We start from the raw sequence: 23783 nt of genomic DNA on the forward strand, positions 1-23783 counted from the left end.
GAATCCAGGTCGGGTATGTAGGTATGCAACACCCCCAAGATACCCGTCACTCGCGGCTGTGCTTGTAAAAACGTACACGCCAACACACACAACCTACTAGGAATAATCTTCCAGGTTACTGAGAATAGAACAGAGAAAGAGAAAGACACAGACAAACAGACAGACATACTGTAGATAGATAGATAGACAGACAGAGACATTAACTATGAATAGAAATACATTATCTTGATTAGTTGCAACTTGCAAGACCACACCCATGTGCAGTCTGCACCTATATCTAGGCTAGTTTACTGGGCTAAACTGGAAACTGCTGATGGATAGAACCAAAATGGCGTCCTCTACAGGCCACACTCTGACCTCACTTCCTTTTAAGTGTGGTACAATTTCACCTGCCATCCATTCATCGAGCATGAGATGGATGGCAGGTGAGATACTCAGTATCAATGGACACAAGCAGAACTGAAAAAGCTCTGAATAATGAATAATAAAATTAAACACTATACACTTAACTTAAATCTGCAGTCACATTAAATTGCTATGAACACACAAAAAATATTATTAGGAGTAGCAGTTATGCAATATAAATTATATATCAGACAAAAACGTGCCCATTGCTTAAGCAAGACCCCCTGAACAAGGGTCCATTTCAATGCCCAGCTTCAAATATTGCCCAAAAAAATAATGAGAAAAGTTCTTCAGTTCCAACCTACCATCGGGTCGAGATCGGCAGCAACAGCAGCAGAGGTTCATGTTGAACAAAATTGGCCCTTCTATCTTTCTCAAGCAAAATACTGACACCAACTGCTAATGTAGCACATCTGACCTCAAGACATTGTATGCTGATCAAATCCAGAGGGGCGTACAACAGTCAGAAGAAGGGGGGAAAAAAAAGAGAAAAACAGGGAAGGAAACAGGGAGGGAGAATAAGAGAAAGAGCGAGAGAGAGAAAAAAAGGGCCATGGGTTTTATTCAATCCAAATGTTTTCCGTTGTGGAAATCTGCATCCCTGCAACGGTGGTAAAGTTCATTATACACTTAACTGTATAAAAATATCAAATGGATTTATTTTCTTACTTTTTCAAGAAGTATATGGAAAAAAGTCTATGGTGCAAACCAGCCTATATAACAAAGATCTCATTGTGTAATGCCTCTGAAGTCATAAAGCAGTGGGACGTCCCTAAATTTGCTAGAATTAGAAAATAAATGGGAACCTCAACTACTGGTTTTGCAAATCTGGACTGCCAGACAACTGCAATTCAAGTCTGCTGGGGTTTGTCAAATAGATTTTTGCAGTAAAACCTCAAGAGTTTCAAATTCTGCAGGGATCCGTAAAGTGGACTTAGCAAAATATTAAAGCCTTGCAGGAAAGAAATACAGTTGGTGCTAACAACCTAGAATACAACTGGATTTGGGTAGCTTTTAAACATATAACTGACATCAGATAACAACCAATTAGGAAACTCCACATCTACTTTTCAAGAAATGCCCTTCAACACATCTAAAAAAAAAAAAAAAAACATTAGCATGCAGATGTGTGCCAATGTAAACTGCAATAAACTGAATAATGTGTGTTTAGCTTATAAGATAAGTAGTCAGAATCAAATGTCAACATAAGAAATGAAAGGACATTAGAGCAAGTTTCAGAATGAGAATCCCGTATTTAATAAAAAAAAAAATAGGCTTTTTATATTATTCATTTATTCGAGTGTTCCTTTAAATATGCAAAGCAAATGTTGCCTACCTTGGCCCTTTTGGATCAGATCCTCCATGAAGGAACTACCATCATCAATCTCCATTACAGCTTGTTTAAAGCAATTAGTCTGATTTACTAAACTGAAATGACTTGAAGGACGACAGCGTTTCCTTTTCGTCTCTCTGACCCCGTTTGTCTTTATTTCACTCTGCAGTCTGCGCTAAAGCTGGAAATACGTTTTTCGGTAAGATTGAGTTGGCAACATCTTAATATGATCGTCAAGAGTACAGAAGCAAGCATGTTTCTTGCCCATTTCAAAAGGAGAGAGAGGGGAAAAAATGAATGGATGTTAATTGGTCTCAGATCTCTTACTTTTTCTGTGTCATTTATCTGCCTGGGAAAAGGAAACTTCTGGAGCAAAAGATGAATGGTTTGTTTTAAAATAGTTCACTGCCTCTGACTGTAAATGCATCTCAGCCCCATGATAATTTACGAATTAAAGATCTGTCTTAACTTTAAATATAAAGTTTCTGTAGATACATGAACAGGAGGTGGCAGTATAGAGTCGAGCAGCTGTCCTTATCCTGTGAGGGGGGTGTAGGCTCCATCCTGTGCCATGACCTATGGCCTCTTTGTGCTGTTTAAAACTGAGCCAAGATGCCAAGACCTTTACAGTTCTTAAAAAAAAAAAAACCTTCAAAGACATATTAAAGCACATGTAAAAGACACTATAATTCTATGATGGAATGAAGTCTATAATGGGCCAAATTTGAGATATGGATGGATGGATGAATAGATAGATAGATCTGTCCTCTAACACACCCTTTAGACTTTATGAAACCCATAAAACACATCATTTTCATATTTCTCTGTGGGCGCCTGTCCTTCTGGGCTTATAAATCGCCTGTCTGTCTGAGAGTGGCATGAGGATTCCAGCACTCATTTTGCCTCAATTATGGTATTATCGATTTGCCACGGGCTCTTTTGTGTTTTTCAAAAATGCAACAAAGCAGCTTCTGTCCTTGATTCCTGAAATTATTTCCTTTCACAAAAAGTTAAAGCCAAAACCATTTCAAAAAACAAAACTCTTATGCAAAGCCTAAGTCACTAAAATGTAAGAAAGCAGTCAACTTCAAAGTGCATGAGGAAAGAGAAGCAAAAACAAGCACCTCCACATGGGGGTCTTTGCTCTAAAAAGGGCATCGTAGACCCCTTTTCTGCTGAGCTCAAAAGGTCAGAGATCTGGCATATGAACACTGCATTTCTGAGACACTCTTTTCCCTCTGAGTCACTGCAGGCATTCCAGCTCAACAAAGTCCTGACCCTATCCATATTAAGGCCATCTAATTTGTTCCATTGCTTACACTAAATAATGACTAGGGTTGAATTTTCATAGTAATACTGTCATCTCAACCTATGCAGTCTGATACATTTGAGTTCATGCCATGATAAACCAACACAGATGTTTGTATGTAACTTTACAAACTGGCTACACATCATTCAGTTCCTCAGAATAGTAAAGCCCGAGGCACATATACTAAAAGAATGAATGAAAGGGAGGGATCTTCATTTATAGTAACAGTGCAGCTGAACCTGTTTATCATATCATTTCTTAAATAAGAAACCACAGTCAGTGTTGTAGTAGTACACATGGCACATGTTCACTTTATCAGAGTAAAAAAAAAAAATGAAAAAAGAAAAGAATAATAGAGCAGCACTCCATAAAACCCTGCTAATTAGAGGAATACCCCAGTTTTCCTATAGTGTGCTGAATCAGCTGTAGTAGTTGTAGGGAATGGGCTACATGCCTTTTGCTTGAGACGTTCATGTCCTTTACACATATTTGATTTTGTAGTCATTTCTGTATACATATTCTGTTTATATAAATTGAAAATATATTCAATTTCCAACAGCCAATGCAACAGAGATTTTACTTGTTAGTAACTTAAAGGGTTAGTTCACCCACAAATTCTGTCATTAATTACTCACCCTTATGTCGTTCCACACCCGTAAGACCTTCATTCATCTTTGGAACACAAAGTGAAGTATTTTTGATGAAATCTGAGAGGTATATGACTCCATATACAGCAATATAATCAGCACTTTCAAGGTCCAGAAAGGTATTAAAGACATTGTTATAACTGTCGATGTGACTGCAGTGGTTCGACCTTAATTTTATGAAGCAAGGAGAATACTTTTTGTTCACAAAAACAAAACGAAAATAACAACTAAAAGTGTATCCATTGGGCTAAATCCAATGATGTTATCATTTTAACTTCCTGATAAAAATGTTGATCTAAAGAACTAAGCACTTCAGGCCCTATTACATTGTAGACTCAGGCACACAATAAAATAAAATATAAAATAAAATAAAATAAAAAACAGGATGTCATTGTTGTGTTCACTACCTCTTAAAATTAGACACTGATATTTACTGCAAAAGCACAATACCTAAAAGTATCATAAGAAATTCATCTCTCCATGGCTATCTACAAAATCAGACTTAAAGGGGTGGTCACTGTGCGATTTATAATACTTCTTTACGATTGTTGCTTGTCAGACTGTATGAACATGATCCTCATGTCACACTGGGATCTCAGCTGTCATTGATGTCAGACTGTACAACAGTCAAGACGCACATGCATGAAAACTTGTTCGGAGTTTTACATCATCAACCCATACGGGTTAGGTGACTGTGAGCAGCATTACACGTGGGACTGAAATGGTGGCTAACAAAGAAATCTCTAGCGTTAATTTAGCGTTAATCACGGCTTGTCTTGAAAAACGAAGACAATTTGACATTCGTCGTAGAAGTCACACTGCAGGACTGTGCAGCAAATCTTCTGACACTGCCATCGGAGGTAAAATTTGTTGGCAACGGTCATTAATCAGCTTTCTGTGAACATGTCAAACTAGCGATCAAAGACTACAGATTTTAGCCTAGGATTATAGGAATCTTTTAGGATTCTCAATTTGTCTCACATGACCAAATCGTGGCCAAAATCGCACAGTGTGTACATGCCTTTAGGAAGTTGAGTTTGGTGGATGGTGACGCACTGTGAGTGGAAACTTCCAACAGGGGTTTTTCCACTGCCAGAACCAAACAGTCAGCACTACTGGACAGTATGTTTAGGCCCAAGGGGTTTCAAAGTCAATAAAGAAATAGACAAGGGGTTAGTTGGTACGGAATCAAGAACAAATCCTCACAAGACTATGAAATGTATAAGGAGGTGTTTTGTAAGAAGAATGCCACAAAACAATGCTTAAACCCCCCCCCCCCCCCAAAAAAAAACAAGTGTGTGTTGTAAAATTACCTACAGTAGCTGTTTTACACTGTGTGGAAAACGCTACTTGTTCCATCCATTTCTGTGGTGCCAAATCATATTTAAAGGGATAGTTCACCCAAAAATGAAAATTCTGTCATTTATTACTTACCCTCATGCCATTCTAGACCCGTAAGACCTTTGTTAATCTTCAGAACACAAATTATGATATTTTAGTTGAAATCCGATAGCTCCGTGAGGCCTCCATAGGGAGCAATGGACACTTCCTCTCTCAAGATCCATACTAAAAACATATTTAAATCGGTTCATGTGAGTACAGTGGTTCAATATTAATATTATAAAGCGAGCACCAAAAAAAACTAAATAACGACTTATTTAGTGATGGCCGATTTCAAAACAATGCTTCAGGAAGCTTCGGAGCATAGATGAATTAGTGTGTCGAATCTGCTGTTCAGAGCGCCAAAGTCACGTGATTTCAGCCATTGGCAGTTTGACACGCGATCTGAATCATGATTCGACACACTGATTCATTTATGCTCCGATGCTTCATGAAGCAGTGTTTTGAAATCGGCCATCACTAAATAAGTCGTTATTTTGTTTTTTTTGCGCTCCAAAAATATTCTCGTCGCTTTATAATATTAATATTGAACCACTGTACTCACATGAACCGATTTAAATATGTTTTTAGTACCTTTATGGATCTTGAGAGAGGAAGTGTCCATTGCTCCCTATGGAGGCCTCACGGAGCTATCGGATTTCAACTAAAATATCTTAATTTGTGTTCTGAAGATTAACGAAGGTCTTACGGGTGTGAAACGGCATGAGGGTAAGTAATAAATGACAGAATTTTCATTTTTGGGTGAACTAACCCTTTAATAGAAAGGAAAATGTACTTAGGAGACAAATGCCACACATGAAGGGAAAAAAAAAAAAAAAAAAAAAAAAAAAAAATCAATCTCTCCTTATCATGTTACCAAAAACAGCTTTGCACTAGAATCATCACCTTGTCTCACCAAAACATTGCTGGAGGCATAATCATGTTGAAATAAAACAACTAATTGCAACTATGTGCTTGAAATTTTTCACTTTGTTTATCAGAAAACAGTTATTTAATAAAATAAAATAAAATAAAATAGATCATATAATAGATAAATAAAAATAATTCATTACAAATTAAATATAAATGATAAATAATAGCATTTATTTTAGTGAGATAGGTGGATGTGAATGCTGAAAATTAGAATAAATGGATTTAAAGGAAACTCTATGCACCCTCAGATTTAGAATATAGTGTTTGGAAGGCCAAATTCATATATGGTTCATTTACAGTAATAGGTCAGTCAAATACAAGCATGCACCAGGAATAGAGGATGCTAATTACAACTCCTTGTATTTCATAATGGATAATTAAACCTAATGAAAGGTAAATGGCGTGAGTGCTGAAAGGACAAGTTTCCCTGTTTCTCGCTTCATCTCTCTTTAGCTGTCGCTATGATACGTACATACACAATCATATGTGCTAATGGATGCTGATGGAAAATACAGCTACAGTACTAGTCTCTCAAAGGGAGATATAGACAATGGTGCCTATGTTTGCAGTGTCTGGCAATATATATGAGGCCTAATTCCAAATGTGTGGAAAGAAACATGGCTTACAGATCACCCATAGAAAAAATGTTCATGGAAAAACAACTTGGACTTAGATTGGGGTGTCGGTTTCACATCAAAACTTTTATATTTACATTTAATACTAAAAATAATACATCTAGAATATGTATCTCAGAAACTGATATATATTATATATATTGGGCATAAAGGGGTAGAGCTGACTTTTACCAAACCACACTGCCCTCATGCAGAATGAATCCGTGACACATCTATCACCAGAGTATGACAGTAATAAATTCAATAGACATTCTTTCGTGATTTTAAACACAATTTTGAAATTGCAACTCATGAAGAGATTATCTGTACTCTGGTTGCTCAAAAACATCTCTACTTATTAGTTGCAGCTTCATTGAAAGACAATGAATTATCACTCACCCCTGAAATCTCACACAAGGTTTAAATATGCAATCTGTCTCCCATTTAAATCAGTGTTTCAAGACCTCAAGTTTCACAATCTGTTCAGATTTCAGATATTTGGCTAAAAACTAGTACACTCCCTGCTGGAAAATGACCAGCATATGTCTTTTTGATGATAGTGTGCTGGTATGTCTCTACCAGATAAATGCTCAAACCATCAAAACCACAGTAGTTGACCGCAAGAGCTTGCTACTACAGTAACTAAACTAGCAAGACCTCCTTTGTTATCTTCAGTAGAAAGACAATGCTTCAAATCTGCAGTATATAGCCTGACACTAACATAAAAAGTTCAGAAAACAATTGTAATACCATATTTTTGGACATTTACCATAACAACAATATAATTTTCTTTAAAGCACATTGTAAATACAATGATATATGAATATGACAATCATGCTATAAATCAAAGAACCATGATATTACCATCCTAAGCCATTATTTTACCATGGTACCATTACAGTTCAAGGAAAACCAGCATGCAAGTTCATGCTGGATGGAGAACATGAGATATTTGTTGAGAAAATCTACAATTTCAGTGACTTTTAAAATGTTATTTTTGTTTAAAACTGGTTAAAATAAGATTCTGCAAAATGGTGTATCAATTCCTTTTGAGAAAGAGATACAAAATGAACATTTACCAAGTGAAAACAGTCAAAGCTTTTCTCAGAAGCCAAGCCACAAATAGTGCGCAAGTCCATCTGTAAGTCATTGCCTGATGCTGAAACTGATTTAGGGTGAAGCTGGGTAAACAAAAACCTTGTGTAGTCTGAACCCCCCGGAGAAAGGTAGCTTAAATAACACTGATCTGCAAAGCCTCAACCAGGCGTATCTCATCAGTCAATGACAGCATAAAACCATTAGAAGCACTTCATACAAATAAACCAAAACATTTATAGTATTGAGTAGTATGCTGCTGTGCACACTTGCAGTACATTCATATTCACCAAGAGATGCTGCCCTTCATTTTAGACCTCACACTCATTTGAGTATCTCTTAGACAGTAGTTTTATCAAATAGAAAGAGCATTGAAGAGAGCAGTTTATAAAACAAACTGTATGAAAGGAGCTCATTGAAAGCCTCTGGCAGATAAAGTGTTCCTAAAACTCCCGTTTCCCTTCACAACTGGCGCTTCTCACGCATTCCAGCGCTTAGTTTATGGGGTGGAATTTATTGCACATGGTTGTTCTCTAAAACATTCAACACACCCCTGCACTCTGACATTATGGTGCAGTGGGAAAGAGCTCAAAAATAGGACAATGGGCATGTGATCACACAGAAACACACATTCGCATATTATACTAACTTTTGATTTAACATACTACAGTGTAAACTGCAAATAAAAACCCACTAGCCCACACACCATTAGCTAGCGAACATTGAAGGCCCACAGGTGATTTCCAGCCACAAAGGAATGAAAATGAAGTCTATATTTTCAAACAAGTCACTGAACACATTGAGCAATGTGAAAAACTGATTTATGCTTTTGGGAGTTTTCAGATGCAGTCTCCATAACTCACTCCTACTAACGCAACACAAATTTCATAAATTATATGCTACTTTATACAACCCCAATTATCCAGCAATTATCCAATGATAGATCAGAACAGGTGTGCCTGTTTCCAACGTTTCTTGCATCCTAAAGTATTGCAGCCATATTATATAAATGAAACAGTAATGGCTATGACACAAAACACCTGTTCATCATATCAATATGCAGCTGCTATTGCAGATTGATACTTTTTTTTTTTACATATCAACATTCCAAATTCAGTACTTGCAGTGCATTTTGGGAAATTAAGTGTTCATGTTGATTAAAGAACATTTTAGAATATTATCTGTCTGTCTATCAAACAAAAGCTTATTAAATGTTTTTCAAAATATTCAAACAAGGTTTTTTCTTGACAAAATTTCCTTTTCTGTTTAAAAAATGACAGTTATATTAATATATTTTAATTTCCCCTAATTTATTTATTTTAGTTTTCCCTAATTACACAAATTCAAATAAAAGGCATTCTTAATTAACACCTGAAAGTATCACAACTCTGGTGTCTAACAATGCCACATTAGTTTCATTCTGAACTATTAAGGCTTCCAGCTAAACAGCAGCCCATTAGTTTAAAATTAACTAATGTAGAAGAGTGTGATGTCGGTGATGGGATCCTAATATAATCAAGGCAGGAGCAGGAAGAGATCCATGGCAACAGGAAAGGATGCAGGAAGGTACAGCGAATGACTAATCAGCCCAATACCCTCATGAGATGGGTGCAATTTGGCCTTGAATGTGAGAGTGAGTCAGCACTCTGAGCGCCTGCTGGGTGTGGTCCATAACGATCGACTGTTGCCACAGCAACATAAAATGACCCATGCAGACAATGAGTAATGACTAGAGGTGTCCAAAACAGCAGTCATAGCCAAATGTGGCATAGTCACTAGCAACACTGGAAAACAAAGAAGAAGAAAAAAAACGGCACATTAAGCTAGACTTTTTCTTGGAACAGGCACTTCCTGTCTTAAGAAATAGCTTAAAACTTTTTTTTAGTTCATCTAAATAGAAAATACTAAAAAAGATTTGCTAGATCTACATAATGACATATGATACAATCATCAGCTTCAAAGCTAAGTTATTATGAATTTTTTAGATTTCCAAGTAATCTAATTTAAATATTATTGAATTTACAGAGTGGCATCTGAGTCATATAATTTAATGTACATTTAGCTATTACTGGATATAAGCATGAGCATTTTCAGAATCTAAAATTGGTAGCGCATCAATTTTGATTTGATTTTGGCACAACCAAAAATATACAAACACATAATTCGTCCTGCACCATTTGTGCTACAGACATGAATGATACCTCAAAATTTTACTTTTCTAAATTCAGACGTATGATTTTTGCCTAGCAAACCATAAAACATGCCAAAAAATTATCCCATAGACTTAACATTATAGGACTTGGGGATGGGCTTGTCTGCCCAGTAAGAAACCACCAAGCAACCATTCACAACACCCTACGAACCATCAAACAATGACCTAGCAACCACTAAAAACATCCTACCAACCACCTAGCAACCACCCACAATACTGAGTTTTGCACAGGCCTAAATTTTTCCCTTATATTTTCTTCAGAAAATGCAAAAATGTGATTGTGAAAATGATGTTTCCTGAACTAATGACTTCTAACCTAGTTTGCACCCCTGATATAGGACCAGTATTCTAGTCAAGTACTGCAGTTAACTTTTGGCGCTTAAAAAGTACATAGAAACTTCATCCTTGATATGAATGTGGGGAAAGTTCAGTCAGCGGCTCAACAGCATTACAGGTGCCACGCCAATGTGAATAACTGTATTACATTACCACATTACCCAGACTGGAGCCTTAGAGATATCTTTAAGAAAATCCGATACCCCTGACACCAGGAACTTCAAGTAGCTCTAAATGAAATGATGCAAAATCCATAGAAGCCCAATATGTGCCCTCTGGCGGTAACAGGACTCTAGAAACATTAATAATGCACAGACCATTTGGTAACTTGGGTGTGGTTTTTGGGGAAATGCATCACCAAAAGGTCAATTTTCTTCCGTAATTTTTGCCACCATAACACCCTGGCAAACACGAAACGTAGCAGCATGTGATCAGATTTCGCAGCAGTGTGTAAAATCATGTGCTGTTCTGCCAATCAGAAATACAATATATGTGACATTTGTGACTTCACTTTACACTTACAACACACAAAACACTTAGTAATCATCAAGATTATAAGAAAGCATTTAAAGACTGCCCAAATGGATTTTGCATACGTGCACAAGTGCATAAATTTGGCACAGGCATAATAGTTAAAATTATGCTTGTTGGTTCACAAAGAGCTGGCTGAGTCAGATCCTGGACTCCAGCGATGTGGTGAAGTCCTCAGCCACACAGTCTCATGAAGACTTCTATGAACTATTATGTGGTACCACACTACCTTCCAGACCATTACTTGGCTTAGTAATTTAACTGCCAATTGAGCTGAATGTCAGTTATATAACAGAATGATGAGGAATTAAAAGCATATGTCCAAGAGAAGTCTAACATTTCCAGACGAAGCATGCTTTGTGTGCAAAGGCGCCGCAGGAGATGTTTCCTTATTTTCATTTTCTATTATGAAAAGCAGGCTTCAGACAGACATTTAAACTATTCTGTTTGGTCGTCTTGCAAACGTGATATCCTCCTGTCATACGTTTACATGATACACTATTCAAAAGTTTGTAAGATTTATTTTGAGAGAGAGAAATTCAAACTTTTTTTTATTCAAAAAGGCCTTAAACTGATCAAAAATGACCATAAAGACATTTTTAATGTTACAAAAGATTTCTCTTTCAAATAAATGGTGTTCTTTTGAATTTTCTATTCATCAAACAATCCTAAAAAAAAAATGTGTCATGGTTTCCACAAAAATATTAAGCAGCACAACTGTTTTCATATTATTAGAATGACTTAGTAAAATGATTTCTGAAGGATCATGTGACACTGAAGACTGAAGTAATGACTGCTGATAATTCAGCTTTGCCATCACTGGAATAAATTACATTTTAAAATATGTTATAATAGAAAAGTTACTTTAAAATGTAATTATATGTTTCAATATTCCCGATTTTACTGTATTCTTTATTTAATAAATGCAGCTTTTGTGAGCATAAACATTTGACCAACTTTTGAACAGTAGTATTTTTTATGTTTTTATTTAAGAATAATCATCCACTCCTGGCCTTCAAAAAAGGTACTTCAAAGAATACCATGGTGCTTTTTAATCAGTATTTAATAATGTTTTTAAGTCATGTGACTTTAAAAGGTTAAAGTTACACTCTCCTTTGAGAGGGCTGAACCAACATCATACCAGATGAGCAGATGTTTGACATTTGATGCCAAACGTCTTCTTGTCAAATGTCTTGGCTCCTGTTAAACATTCTCTTCCTTACCAGACACAGACAAGCTTCCCACACCTACAGCTCGAAGAGAAACAGCAACTTACCTGAAAAACAAGAAAAAGGAGAAAACATTAGCAACATTCATGGTTTACACATTTACAGCCTCAAAGGCTAAATGCTCCCCACCCTCAAAATAGTTGTTATAGGTGTTAGCTTGAGTGCTGACGTATTAACTGACGTCTGTTTTTATGGGAAAAGTTGTTAAAGACATCAGACAGGACCTGGCTCCTCCAATGTGCTAGCTATTAAAAACAGGCAGTGAAGAGAACATAGCTGAAACAAAAGAAAATAAAGCTCAGGAAACATGGCACGAAAAGTTCCCTTGCAGGATAGCAGTTCACTTTACAACATTAACCCTCGATTACACACAATAAACCCCCTACAGGGCCACAGCTGCACCCTAATAGTAGACATTAGATGCAGGAGCTCCATCTTATTATCTTTGTGAGAGCACCACCTAATGGACACTGGAGGTATAAGATCACAATCATTTTGTTACAGTTACCTTCATTGAAAAAACAACTTCTGAAGCAAGCTGACAATATATGGACCAGGATCAGCAAAATCATCATTTACAGCCCTTTACAGCCTAAACAACACTTTAATACTGAGGAGAATGCTGACAAAGGCCTCCATCACGAAGGCTGCCTCTCCAAACACTCCTCTGGTCAGTAACAGTGCTTATAATGTAGTTTTATTGTAACTGGCGGGGGATGAATTAGAGGAAAAGATAAAGTCACAATTATTTGGTATGAGTGGAGCGCATTTGATTCAACAACGACATTGGTTATTGAGGTGTAAATGAAGGCTTGGTACCGTCTGTGGAAACATACAGGCAGTGTTGGATCAGAAGACTTCAAAGGATTCATTCCTCCAAAAATAAAAATGAAAATCATTTATTTATCTTTGTGCGTTTCAGATTTACTCCACATTTACAAAATTCACTTTCTTCTGTAGAACATGAAAGATATTTTCAATACATTTACAATGAATGGGAATTTTAAAGGGATAGTTCACCCAAAAATGAAAATTTGATGTTTATCTGCTTACCCCCAGGGCATCCAAGATGTACAGTAGGTGTCTTTGTTTCTTCAGTAAAACACAAATGATGATTTTTAACTCCAACCGCTGCCGTCTGTCAGTGGTATAATGCAAGTCAGCGGGAACTTGGACTATAAGAGTAAATAAAACACTTCCATAGACAAGTCCAAATGAAACCCTGCGGCTCGTGACGGCACATTGATGTCCTAAGACACGAAACAATCGGTTTGTACGAGAAACCGAACAGTATTTATATCATTTTTTACCTCTAATACACCACTATGTCCAACTGCATTCATCACTCAATTAGTAAGGTCTGATCGCGCTCTGACAACGGCAGTGATGTCTAGCACTCATTGAAGTATATGCGCGAGACATCACTGCCGTTGTCAGAGTGTGATCAGACCTTACGAATCGAGTGATGAACACAGTTGGACATAGTGGTGTATTAGAGGTAAAAAATGATAAAAATACTGTTCGGTTTCTCGCATAAACCGATCGTTTCGTGTCTTAAGACATCAATGCGTCGTCACGAGCCGCAGGGTTTCATTTGGATTTGTCTGTCGTGTTTTATTTACTCTTATAGTCCAAGTTCCCGCTGACTTGCATTATACCACTGACAGACGGCAGCGGTTGGAGTTAAAAATCATCATTTGTGTTTTACTGAAGAAACAAAGACACCTACATCTTGGATGCACTGGGGGTAAGCAGATAAACATCAAATTTTCATTTTTGGGTGAACTATCCCTTTAAGTATTCTGAAGTTAGCTCTGATAGCTGTGTCTGATTAACAGACTAAAATTTAAGTTGGGATTTACTGAAAAGCTTCTCCTCCATTGTTAAACGATTAAATGCTGTGATTGATCACTGATTTAGTGAGTTGAAATCGAGAACTGGATCAATCATCATGATTAACAAATTATTCAAATTAAATCGAATGATTCATCAAACAGATTCTAATTCACAGAAGAAATAATGTAATTTGAGTTTTAAACAAGGTGATGGTCAGACGAAATCTTCATTTTTGAGCAAACTATTCCTTCTATAAAAACCCACAAACAATCTCAAGCATAATTTGTATTGAAAAACATTTCCTGCATTAAGCAGGTGAATCGCTAGAAATAAGGCCTGAGTATAAAAAGAAGGTAACATGATTTCTTTAAAAAAAAATTTTGCGTACAGACAACAATGTTGTCAAAATGATCCCTATTCACATCCATGAAAACGGCTAAAACACTGTATTTTACATGCCAGGCCAGTAGGTATTGATGTCATAGTAGTTTTGGTTGTCAAGTACTCGCTGCCCCTTAAAGGGTTAGTTCATCCAAAAATGAAATTATTTCTTTCATTAATTACTCACCCTCATGTCATTCACACGTAAGACCTTGGTTTATCTTCGGAACACAAATTAAGATATTTTTGATGAAATCCAAGAGTTTTTTTTATCTCCCATAGAAAGCAACTTAATTACCGTCATTCAAGGTCCAGAAAAGTAGTAAAAACATTGTTAAAATAGTCAACATGTCTACAGTGGTTCAAACGTAATGTTATAAAGCACCGGGACGAATATCGCGCGCGTATAAACGCGAGGCGTAAAAGCGTCATTTTTTAAAAAACGCCTCGGGTTTGTTTTTTTGGTTTGACGCGCCGCGTTAAAAACTGGCCGACCAATGAGATTGGCGCTTTTGTTCACGTGCCTGGAGCTGCTGAAGTTACAGTAAAACGCGACTTGGTAGCGCTCAAGCACAAAACGGTCTTGCCGAGCACACAAGACGACGAAGAGAAAGTAAGTAGACAAGGAAGACCCCTACAAACTATCCCTGCGTCTCAAACAGCTCCCTAGTTTCCTAGGTCGTGTATCAGTATACCATGTAAATGAATGTGGCCGAATCCCTGATCAGTGCCCTGACTAGTGAAGTAGAGAGCTGATTGAGACGCACACTATGGGTGCTCTGCCACAGATGTGTATTATTTCTGTATTTTTACTTTTTTTTCCTTTTACATTCAAGAAATATAGTTGAGAATGTCTGTTTCATAAATATGTTTATTTACACTACCGTTCACTTGCACTATATATATGTATGTATGTATGCCATTTTATATATGCATTTTTTTTTTATCTTCTTTAACTTTATTAATATCATATGTTTATTTGCACTACCGTTAAGCACAAGCGTCACATACTGTCAAGGAGTGAATTTGCACTTTCACTCGGCGCATCGCCGCTGACGATAAACGCGTGCGATATTCGTCCCGGTGTGTACAGGCCTTAACTCTTTAAGGGTCATTTACACTACACCATTTTCAACTAAAACGGAAAGCTTTTTATGCATTTTGGCCGTTCATTTACTTGACAACAACATTTTCATTTCAAACCATTTGAAGTGAAAGTTTTTAAAAATGTGTCTGTGTAAACTACAAAAACGTGAATTTGTAAAAACAATGTCATGCACATGTGTATTGCATGTTCAGTCTATAGGCGTGTAGTGTTTTTTTTTTACAAAGTGACATCGCCAACTACTGGTCTGGCATGCATATCACAGCGTTTTTAGTCATTTTAGTGGATCAGTGTGAACGGGAATCGTTTTGACAACGCTGTCGTCTGTACGTGAAAAAAGCAAAGAACATTTTTTTAGTACATCGTTGTTGTGTAAACGTATACCCTAAGTCATGCCACAACACAAACAATGAGCATAGTTTAAAACATTAATTCTGGCCATTGTGTTCTAATTACACTTATCAGATGCTGTAATCTCAAAAGGTACTAAACATCAGATGTTTTGAGTTTCACAGTGCCTGAAATATGGCACAGCAGGGTGGGGTCTCAGAGAATAGAATAGAATAGACTGGAATGGCTGATGACATCATTATTAATCAACACAATGATGTGAGTCTTTTACTTCAGCCTCTAGATTCTCTTATTTCTGTGTAGTATAAGCTACAAGCTCTCTATGGTATTTCTCCTTCCTAAAGCAGAATAAGCTGCAGACTAAATCAATATTTGCATCGCCTGATCAGGATCAGATCTTTCCACATTAAATTACATGCCCATTAGGCATAAAATTATCGGTACCAATAGCAATTAACTCCACGTCTGAGGTTTGTGATCCTTTGATATAAAAAGCTAAAATAAGTGCTGAGATTTTGACAATGGTTGTGTATTCATTTTATGTTATTTTTCTGTTAATTGATGAAAAAGGGAATATGCTGATAGTGCATTTGCATATTTCACACTTGTATGTATATTACCAAAAAATAAGTGTTAAGACACAGCGGCCTACATTATATCCATTTACGAACACATTTAGTAAGAAATAATATGTAAAAGTGAAAGAGCAATATATAAAACAGGACATTCTGCTTGAGCAGAGACTGTGTTCATTGTGTAGTAAAAATAGTGGGAAAAATGGAGAAAATTCCTGAATGCCTGGCAGTTCTGATTGTCCTTGCATGGCCTGTACACACAACATCCTGAAACTATTATTTCCACATACACGCGACTACAAAAAATGCATCTATTTCCAGACAAGAAAGCATTATTGTGTCCAACAGATTAAAGTAAAAGGGCTTTAATGAAGTAAAAAATGTGAAAAAGTGAAAATGGGCAGACAGCCAAAACACAATATATAAAATGCTATTTTCTCTACACAACCTTTCTTTGAAGAGTCCTAGAAGAAGCCATCGTTTACCATCTAAACTTGTTCCCTGAAGCACATCAATTCAACCTGTTAACTCTTTGTATAACTGGCAATACATCATTTGATCTCCAGGTTCAACAAGATTCCTGCATCGGACATGTTGTCTCTATGGTGCAGTAGTAAAGAAAACCATTTAACAGACATAAAAAGCTTTTCTAAAACAAAAGAGAAGGTAGAAAGGCCAAAAGCTCATTAAAAGGGAATCTGGGTCTGAATCCAGCACAGTATTAATCTGAGGCAAATCAGGGGGAAAACAGCAGCATTTGGCAGGTCACTGGACACAGCGAAAACAGCAATACCTAATGTTTTCAATATAAATATAAATAAAAATCTCATTAGTCCAAACTCTTGCTCCCCATGGATATTAAACATCAAATATCTTACAGCTCACTGTGATTGTGCCATATTGGACCAATAAGCTGCTTTGGACAAAAAGCAGTTTCAGATTTATAATTTAAATGTATAATTTACATACATTTTTAGACACATTTTACATCCATATATATACACATTGCTGTTCAAAAGTTTGTGGTCGGTAAGGAAGAAGCTCACCAGGGCTTCATTTATTTGAAATATAAAAAATAAAGAATAAAAAATAAATACATTTTAAATAAATTTCCTTTTATAATATATTTCAAAATGTAATTTATTCCTGTGATGGCAAAGCTGAATTTTTCAGCATCATTACTCCAGTCTTAAGTGTCACATGATCCTTCAGAAATCATTCTAATATGCTGATTTCCCGCTCAAAAAACATTCAATATTAATATCAATGTTAAAAACAGTTAGTTTAATAATTTTTGTGGAAACTGTGATAGGTTTTGATTCATTGATGAATAGAATGTTCAGTGGCATTTACTTGGAAAAGAAATCTTCTGTGACATTATACATGTCTTTACTGTCACTTATGATCAATTTAATGTATCCATGCTGAATAAAAATATGAATTGCAATTGCATATTATATATGTGTGTGTGTAAATGTATATATATGTATATAAACCATAAATATTCTCTTATAAGGCATTATTTCTATGATCAAAATCTATTGAGCTAAAGTACAAGCATTCCCTCCTCCAGCAGGGCAGGCAGCAGATTTCACTGCCATTGATATTCCTGAGGTAACACACCCAGCTCTGCATTAAGTCTGCCAAGAGTGTGTCCAGCAGAAAGTGACCCCTCAATGAAGTGGGTAAGTAGGGGTAGAGGCCTGTCAGGCATATTAACTAAGACTCTCTGGAGTGTTTGATGGGAGAGAAGCCTTTGTCTGCTTTGACAATTGGGAAAAACATTCACTCTGGTCACAATAGCTAAAGGCTTTCTAGATACTTAGCAGCTCCACTGAAGCAGCTACAGTCAGTGATTCAACAGGATAGACACATTTAGATCACAAATTACTCAGCTTTGGACAGAATAACCTTTTCAGATAGAGAAAAGTAGGAGGAGGAGACAAACTAAATGAAAAGGAATGTGAACTATACAGCCACAAATAATAATAACTGGAAAAAGGGTAGTTTGATGTTTCTATAGTAAATACTTTAACATTCAGATCTCAAAACTTCCTACACAGTTCAATTTTTTTTTTTAAAGTAAGCTCCAGAAAAGTTTGTTATGAAATCCCTTAATTGCTAGATGAATATATTAACACATAACAACCCACATTTACATGTCAACAATGCCTATATAATCACCAGAAATGTAGATGGTCACAGTGATGTAATGGAGAGGATGTAGGTGACTAAACACTACTAAGAACTACTAATATAAATAAAATGTGGTTAAGCCAACAACTTATATGTGTAGAATGCAGAAGAGTAAGTCATTTAGTTGCACTGTAGTTAGAATTTGGAAATACTAAAACTAAACTAAACGAAAATAAAATAATAACCTGAGGGAACAAAATGATACTTGCAAAGAAAAGCAGTCAACATACAAATAATTCTAAAATAAAATAAAATAACCTGAGAGGAAAAAAAGTCTTAAATCGGCAGTACAAATAATAATGCGGATGTAATAACTGTGTGTAATAATTGGGCTGAGAAAAAAAAAAAACTAAAAGTAGATATTATATTCAAGTTTTTGCCATCTAGTTGAGAGGTTTAGCATGGCTCTGGTATTGAGTTATGACTCAGCACATTTGCATTTTGAGTCAATATCTGCTCTAATCCATCAACTGAAGTTTTACTAACCAAATGACAAACCACACAAGGTTACGCTAATGTTTTGACTCAAGTGGCATCCAAATTTAACAAGGGACACATATCCTAGCGACAGAGCAACAAAAAACATTCAGTTCCTTTTAGCGCCAAGGCACAGAAACAATCACTAAAATCTGTTGCATGCTCAAAAGCACATTAGCCAAAAACCTAAAGCTACAAGAGGTCCAATCAATATCCAGGGATTGTCTATTTTCGTGCTCCGATGGATGCACTCTTGAATATCTGCACTCAGCATTTTTCAGCCCAAGCCCAACCTGAGGATTCTTTAGCTACAAAACTGACATCCCAACCACACATAAATCAGTTTATATAGGGTCATGTAAGAAATGTGAATATTTATATTGAATTATAGACATCTATTCAATGAAAACACTCCGAGCTGTGTGCTATGACATCAAACTTCCTGGTCTGCTTGCCATTACACACGCTGTACACTACAGGCAGCTCTATAACGGGAATGGGGGAACCCAGGCCATTGCTGTTACCGTGGTGATGCGGCAGTCAGCGCACTGAACATGCCGCATGGCTGGCGCAGAATCCTGCAGCTTCCCAGCACAGTTAAAAGAAAACATGCAGCCAAGCTCACAAACACAGCCAGAGTTCAAGCATGAGGGACCCCACACAAAAGACCCGGCCCTTCCCTTCATAAATAACACAGCAAAGTTGAGCCAGAGAGGACACAATGGAATTCAAAACTTTGCATGCCATTCACGCCCTCCATAAAATCCATTCCCATCCTGTTAAACAGTTCAATTTGCGGCGCATTCCTCTAGCAATTGACCTGTATTGATCAGAGAGGTGAGTACCTTTGAGAGAGGTGATCTCGTGTTGGATGGACCGGGCTGTGTCCATGTCACTGGATTCTGTCACGTTGGTTTCCTGTGTGTGTGCGCGTGTGCTGCGCAAGGTCAGTCCAGTTGGATTTGACCAGCTGCAAGACTTCAGGATTTAGTTCTGTTCTCCTCTCGGCTAAGTCTGCAGTGCTGCTTGCTGACCGTGTGGTTTCTCTGTTTTGATCCTCTCTCTCTCGCTCACCCACTCACTCCTTCTCTCACACTTGCTCATTCCCTGTTCGCAGGGAAACTGCGATGTGAAAAGTACCCCTCCCTCACTTCTACCTCCTTCTGTCTTTCCTCCAGCCCATCCCATCCCCCGTAAGTCCCACGGGGTGCCTGAGCCAATCAAAATGCGGGATAAGTACAAATTGTGCCCACTTATGGGATGTTTGAAGGTAAGAGACAGATGCAGACAGTATAAACTAAGAGAGAAAGAGATGTAAAGAAGTGAAATGCAAAATAACGTGTAAAAGACAAGGACAGAAATGGCACGAGAAAGCTAAATTGAGAGAAATGCACTCTGGGACCTTGGTTGCCTCTCTTTCCCTGTAATTTATCTAACCACTGTAATTTTTTTTTAGCTAAGTGTCTCAACATGATGACTCCAAATGCTATCCATAAAAACAATTTACAACCTGTCAGTTTTTAGCTAAATGAACCCACAGATTCCCATTTATGACTCCATATTTCTAATTCATCATGCTAAAATGGCACAAAATGCCACAAACCTGCTCTTGTGGTCTGGACTTGGCTTTATATTTTTAGCCATTTCCAGTGCAAAATAATAATTATCCATCATTTCATATATAAATATATCCCCTAGACATATATAAAAAAGTAAAAGTGTTAAAAAAACAAAAAAACCCCACAAAAAACAAGACAAAACTCATGACAAAAATATTGTAGGTGGCGCTATTGAGGCTTTTTTGCCACACTGACTTCTGAAACCCATATCAGATGTAAATTTCCACCATTTCTGACAGGTGTGCAAAGTTTCATGAGTTTGAGCATATTTAGTCCTTCAAAAATGTGATTCATTTCGGGCAATAATTATAATAATAATAAACGGAGCAATTCCAATAGAGTCCTTGCACCATCGATGCTCGGGCCCTAACAAGACAAAAAAAAAACAACAACAACAACAACAACAAAGCAAAACAAAGAAGACATATAACGTGTGATAATGTAATGTAATGTAAATAACGTAATGTATTGTTATTGGCTTGTGAAAACGAGATTATGTGAATGATTAAATCATTGGTTAGTCTACCTGATCAGTCACTATCTATTACCTATTTCTATGATGTGTAAAAAACTTGCAAAGGTATTTAAATGTGAGAATGACAGCTCATTAATATCTGACAGAATTTTGGCAGACATTTTATAGCTTCACATGTGTTTATGTAAGTGTGTAATCTCAAAAATAAGGTGTGATATTAAAAACAATGTTGACATGTAAACACAAACAGTTGACACAAACAGATGAGCTAAGATCTAAAGCTGAGAGTGTGTAAGCTTTTCAAACATTAGATGACATGGTAATGATAATCAACAAGAACAAAACATCTTAGTACATACCCTATTCTTTCATAATGAATAAAGTAATGGAAAAGCATCACAAACATAATTTAGCACATCTACAGTACAGTGACTCAGCAAAGAATGGCACTGTACTTGCTGCAATTAATGCTTCTGCAAGGAAAAGTCTATGCAGCAAAAAAACTCACACTAAACAATTATTGACATCATCAGTGCTCCTAATCTTCTTCTTTTCCAAAGCATTATTTGATTTTGTCATCAGACTCTGTTGTTGTAATAACTGATGTGTGTGCACAATCAAAGCCAGGACACAAGCTCTTCTCGTGGCTAAAACACACAAACAGAGAAAAGCCCCATACAGACTAGATGACACAGCATTTTGAGAGCAGCCAGGCTGGCCTACTGCTGAAGCTCCTGAGATTAGAAGCTCTCCCCCTCCCTCTCAGACACACTCCGTTATTCTATCTCTGCCTGTTTTTTTCTTTTTCTTTTTTTTTTTTTTTTTTTTTTTTTACAGTGACCCTTTTTTGTTCTACCTCTACAAGCCTGTCATAGCCACAAGGCAGAGCACAAAGTAAAGTTCAAGAGGTTCAAGCTTGAAATATTTAAATATTTCTTATTGGATATTGTGTAATGGAGGCCAGCTAGTAAGAGCTGTGTGAGTAAACCTCACTTCCCTGTCCTCAAGAGGCGCACTAGCGATGGACGCTAGAGGCTACGGTCTTTAGCATCCTTGTTAGCGCACCTACCTCTAATGCCAGAGATATCGGTTCAAATCGCGCTCTGAGCGGGTCAAGTAGGACCAGTTAAATTTGGTGCCATGACCCGGATGGGAGTGAGGTTTAAGGGGGTGACTGTAATGGAGGCCAGCTAGTAAGAGCTGTATGAGTAAACCTCAATCCCCTGTCCTCAAGAGGCGCACTAGTGATGGACGCTAGAGGCTGCGGTCTTTAGCATCCTTGTTAGTGCACCCGTCTCTCACGCCGGAGACACTGGTTTGAATCCCGCTCTGAGCAGGTAGAGTAGGATCAGTTACATTTGGTGCCATGACCCGGATGGGAGTGAGGTTTAAGGGGGTGACTGTAATGGAGGCCAGCTAGTAAGAGCTGTATGAGTAAACCTCAATCCCCTGTCCTCAAGAGGCGCACTAGCGATGGACGCTAGAGGCTGCGGTCTTTAGCATCCTTGTTAGTGCACCCGTCTCTCACGCCGGAGACACTGGTTTGAATCCCGCTCTGAGCAGGTAGAGTAGGACCAGTTACATTCGGTGCCATGACCCGGATAGGTGTGAGGTTTAAGGGGGTGAGTGTAACAGAGGTCAGCTAATAAGAGCTGTGTGAGTAAACCTCATTCTCCTTTCCTCAAGAGGCGCACTAGCGACGGTCGCTAGAGGCTGCAGTGTTTAGCATCCTTGTTAGCATGCCGGAGACTGTTACAATGGCATTAAAGGAAAAGTTTACCCAAAAATGAAGACTGTCGTTATTTACTTCCTCAAATTGTTTCAAACATATTTCTTAATTTCTATCTTATTTTGAAAAGATTCTGACTGCTCTGTTCAGTATAATGATGACTACTGTATTTCAAGTGTGAAAAGCCCTAGATTTTTCTTTAAAGATATTTATATACTAATGATCTCTGTTTTGGCCAACCTTTGTAAACTAAGTAGCTCCCTGTTGCTGACAAAAAGTGTTTTTGTTGCCATTCTCATGTTTCTTACGTCAACAGCATGATCCTTTCTGAATGATCAATTTTTGCAGCTGAAATAGTCTGGATGAATTTTATTAAAGCCTATCTAGGAACTATGAATATGTTCAGGAAATGTATAATGGCAAATAAAGTATAAGTGACACTTCAGCTCAGTTATGCCAAAAAAATAATAGTTTCCCTCTGAATTTCAGTCACTATCTAGAACCATGGCCAGCTGCACTGCATTTGATCTGCTTTGATAGCTTAGTTTACAGGAAGTGGAAAAAAACTTATTTGCCAAATCTGTGTTGAACTGCTGGGAAAGAAGCCATTGCTTTGTTCTGATCAATACTGCATTAGAGCAGGTTGTAAATAACTATTACACGACTCTCTGAAAAACGTCTTTTGAGTGGTCAGTCAACATTGAGCAGTCACATATTTTTTTTATGACTGCAATCCATGGCAACATATCGGAGCTTCTTCCAGTGTCATTAATTGCAGGAATGACTACATTTCTTAGCGGAAGTCTAAAAGTAAGATATTAAAATGATTTACAAAAAATGGCTGAAAAAGCAAGAAATTTCGAAAAGATTCAGCTGGGAGAACATCTAGCAACTAATTAAGTTAACTGATATCATGTCTGTAACATGATTAGCTATAAAAGGGATGTCTTAGAGAGGCAGAGTCTCTCAGAAATAAAGATGGGCAGAGGCTCTCCAATGTGTGAAAGTGTACGTG

The 23783-nt window shown here is 37.2% G+C and overlaps 1 protein-coding gene across 14 annotated transcripts in view; it reads right to left on the reverse strand.

The window, feature by feature from the left end:
- Positions 1-23783, reverse strand: part of pleca (plectin a) — a 122613-nt gene that overhangs the window by 61986 nt on the left and 36844 nt on the right. For 2 of the 14 annotated variants that reach the window (XM_048202408.1, XM_048202404.1), the window contains exon 1: positions 19791-23240. The exons of 10 other annotated variants lie outside the window; for them this stretch is intronic. In XM_048202408.1, coding sequence (XP_048058365.1) covers positions 19791-19836 — 46 coding nt within the window. In that variant the 5' untranslated portion in view covers positions 19837-23240. Of the gene's footprint in view, positions 1-710; positions 808-19790; positions 23241-23783 lie in introns of those variants that run through there. 2 more of the 14 variants (XM_048202409.1, XM_048202406.1) reach the window with 2 other exon arrangements.

The sequence above is a fragment of the Megalobrama amblycephala genome, linkage group LG9, assembly GCF_018812025.1.
Source record: "Megalobrama amblycephala isolate DHTTF-2021 linkage group LG9, ASM1881202v1, whole genome shotgun sequence".
Taxonomy (NCBI): Eukaryota; Metazoa; Chordata; class Actinopteri; order Cypriniformes; family Xenocyprididae; genus Megalobrama; species Megalobrama amblycephala.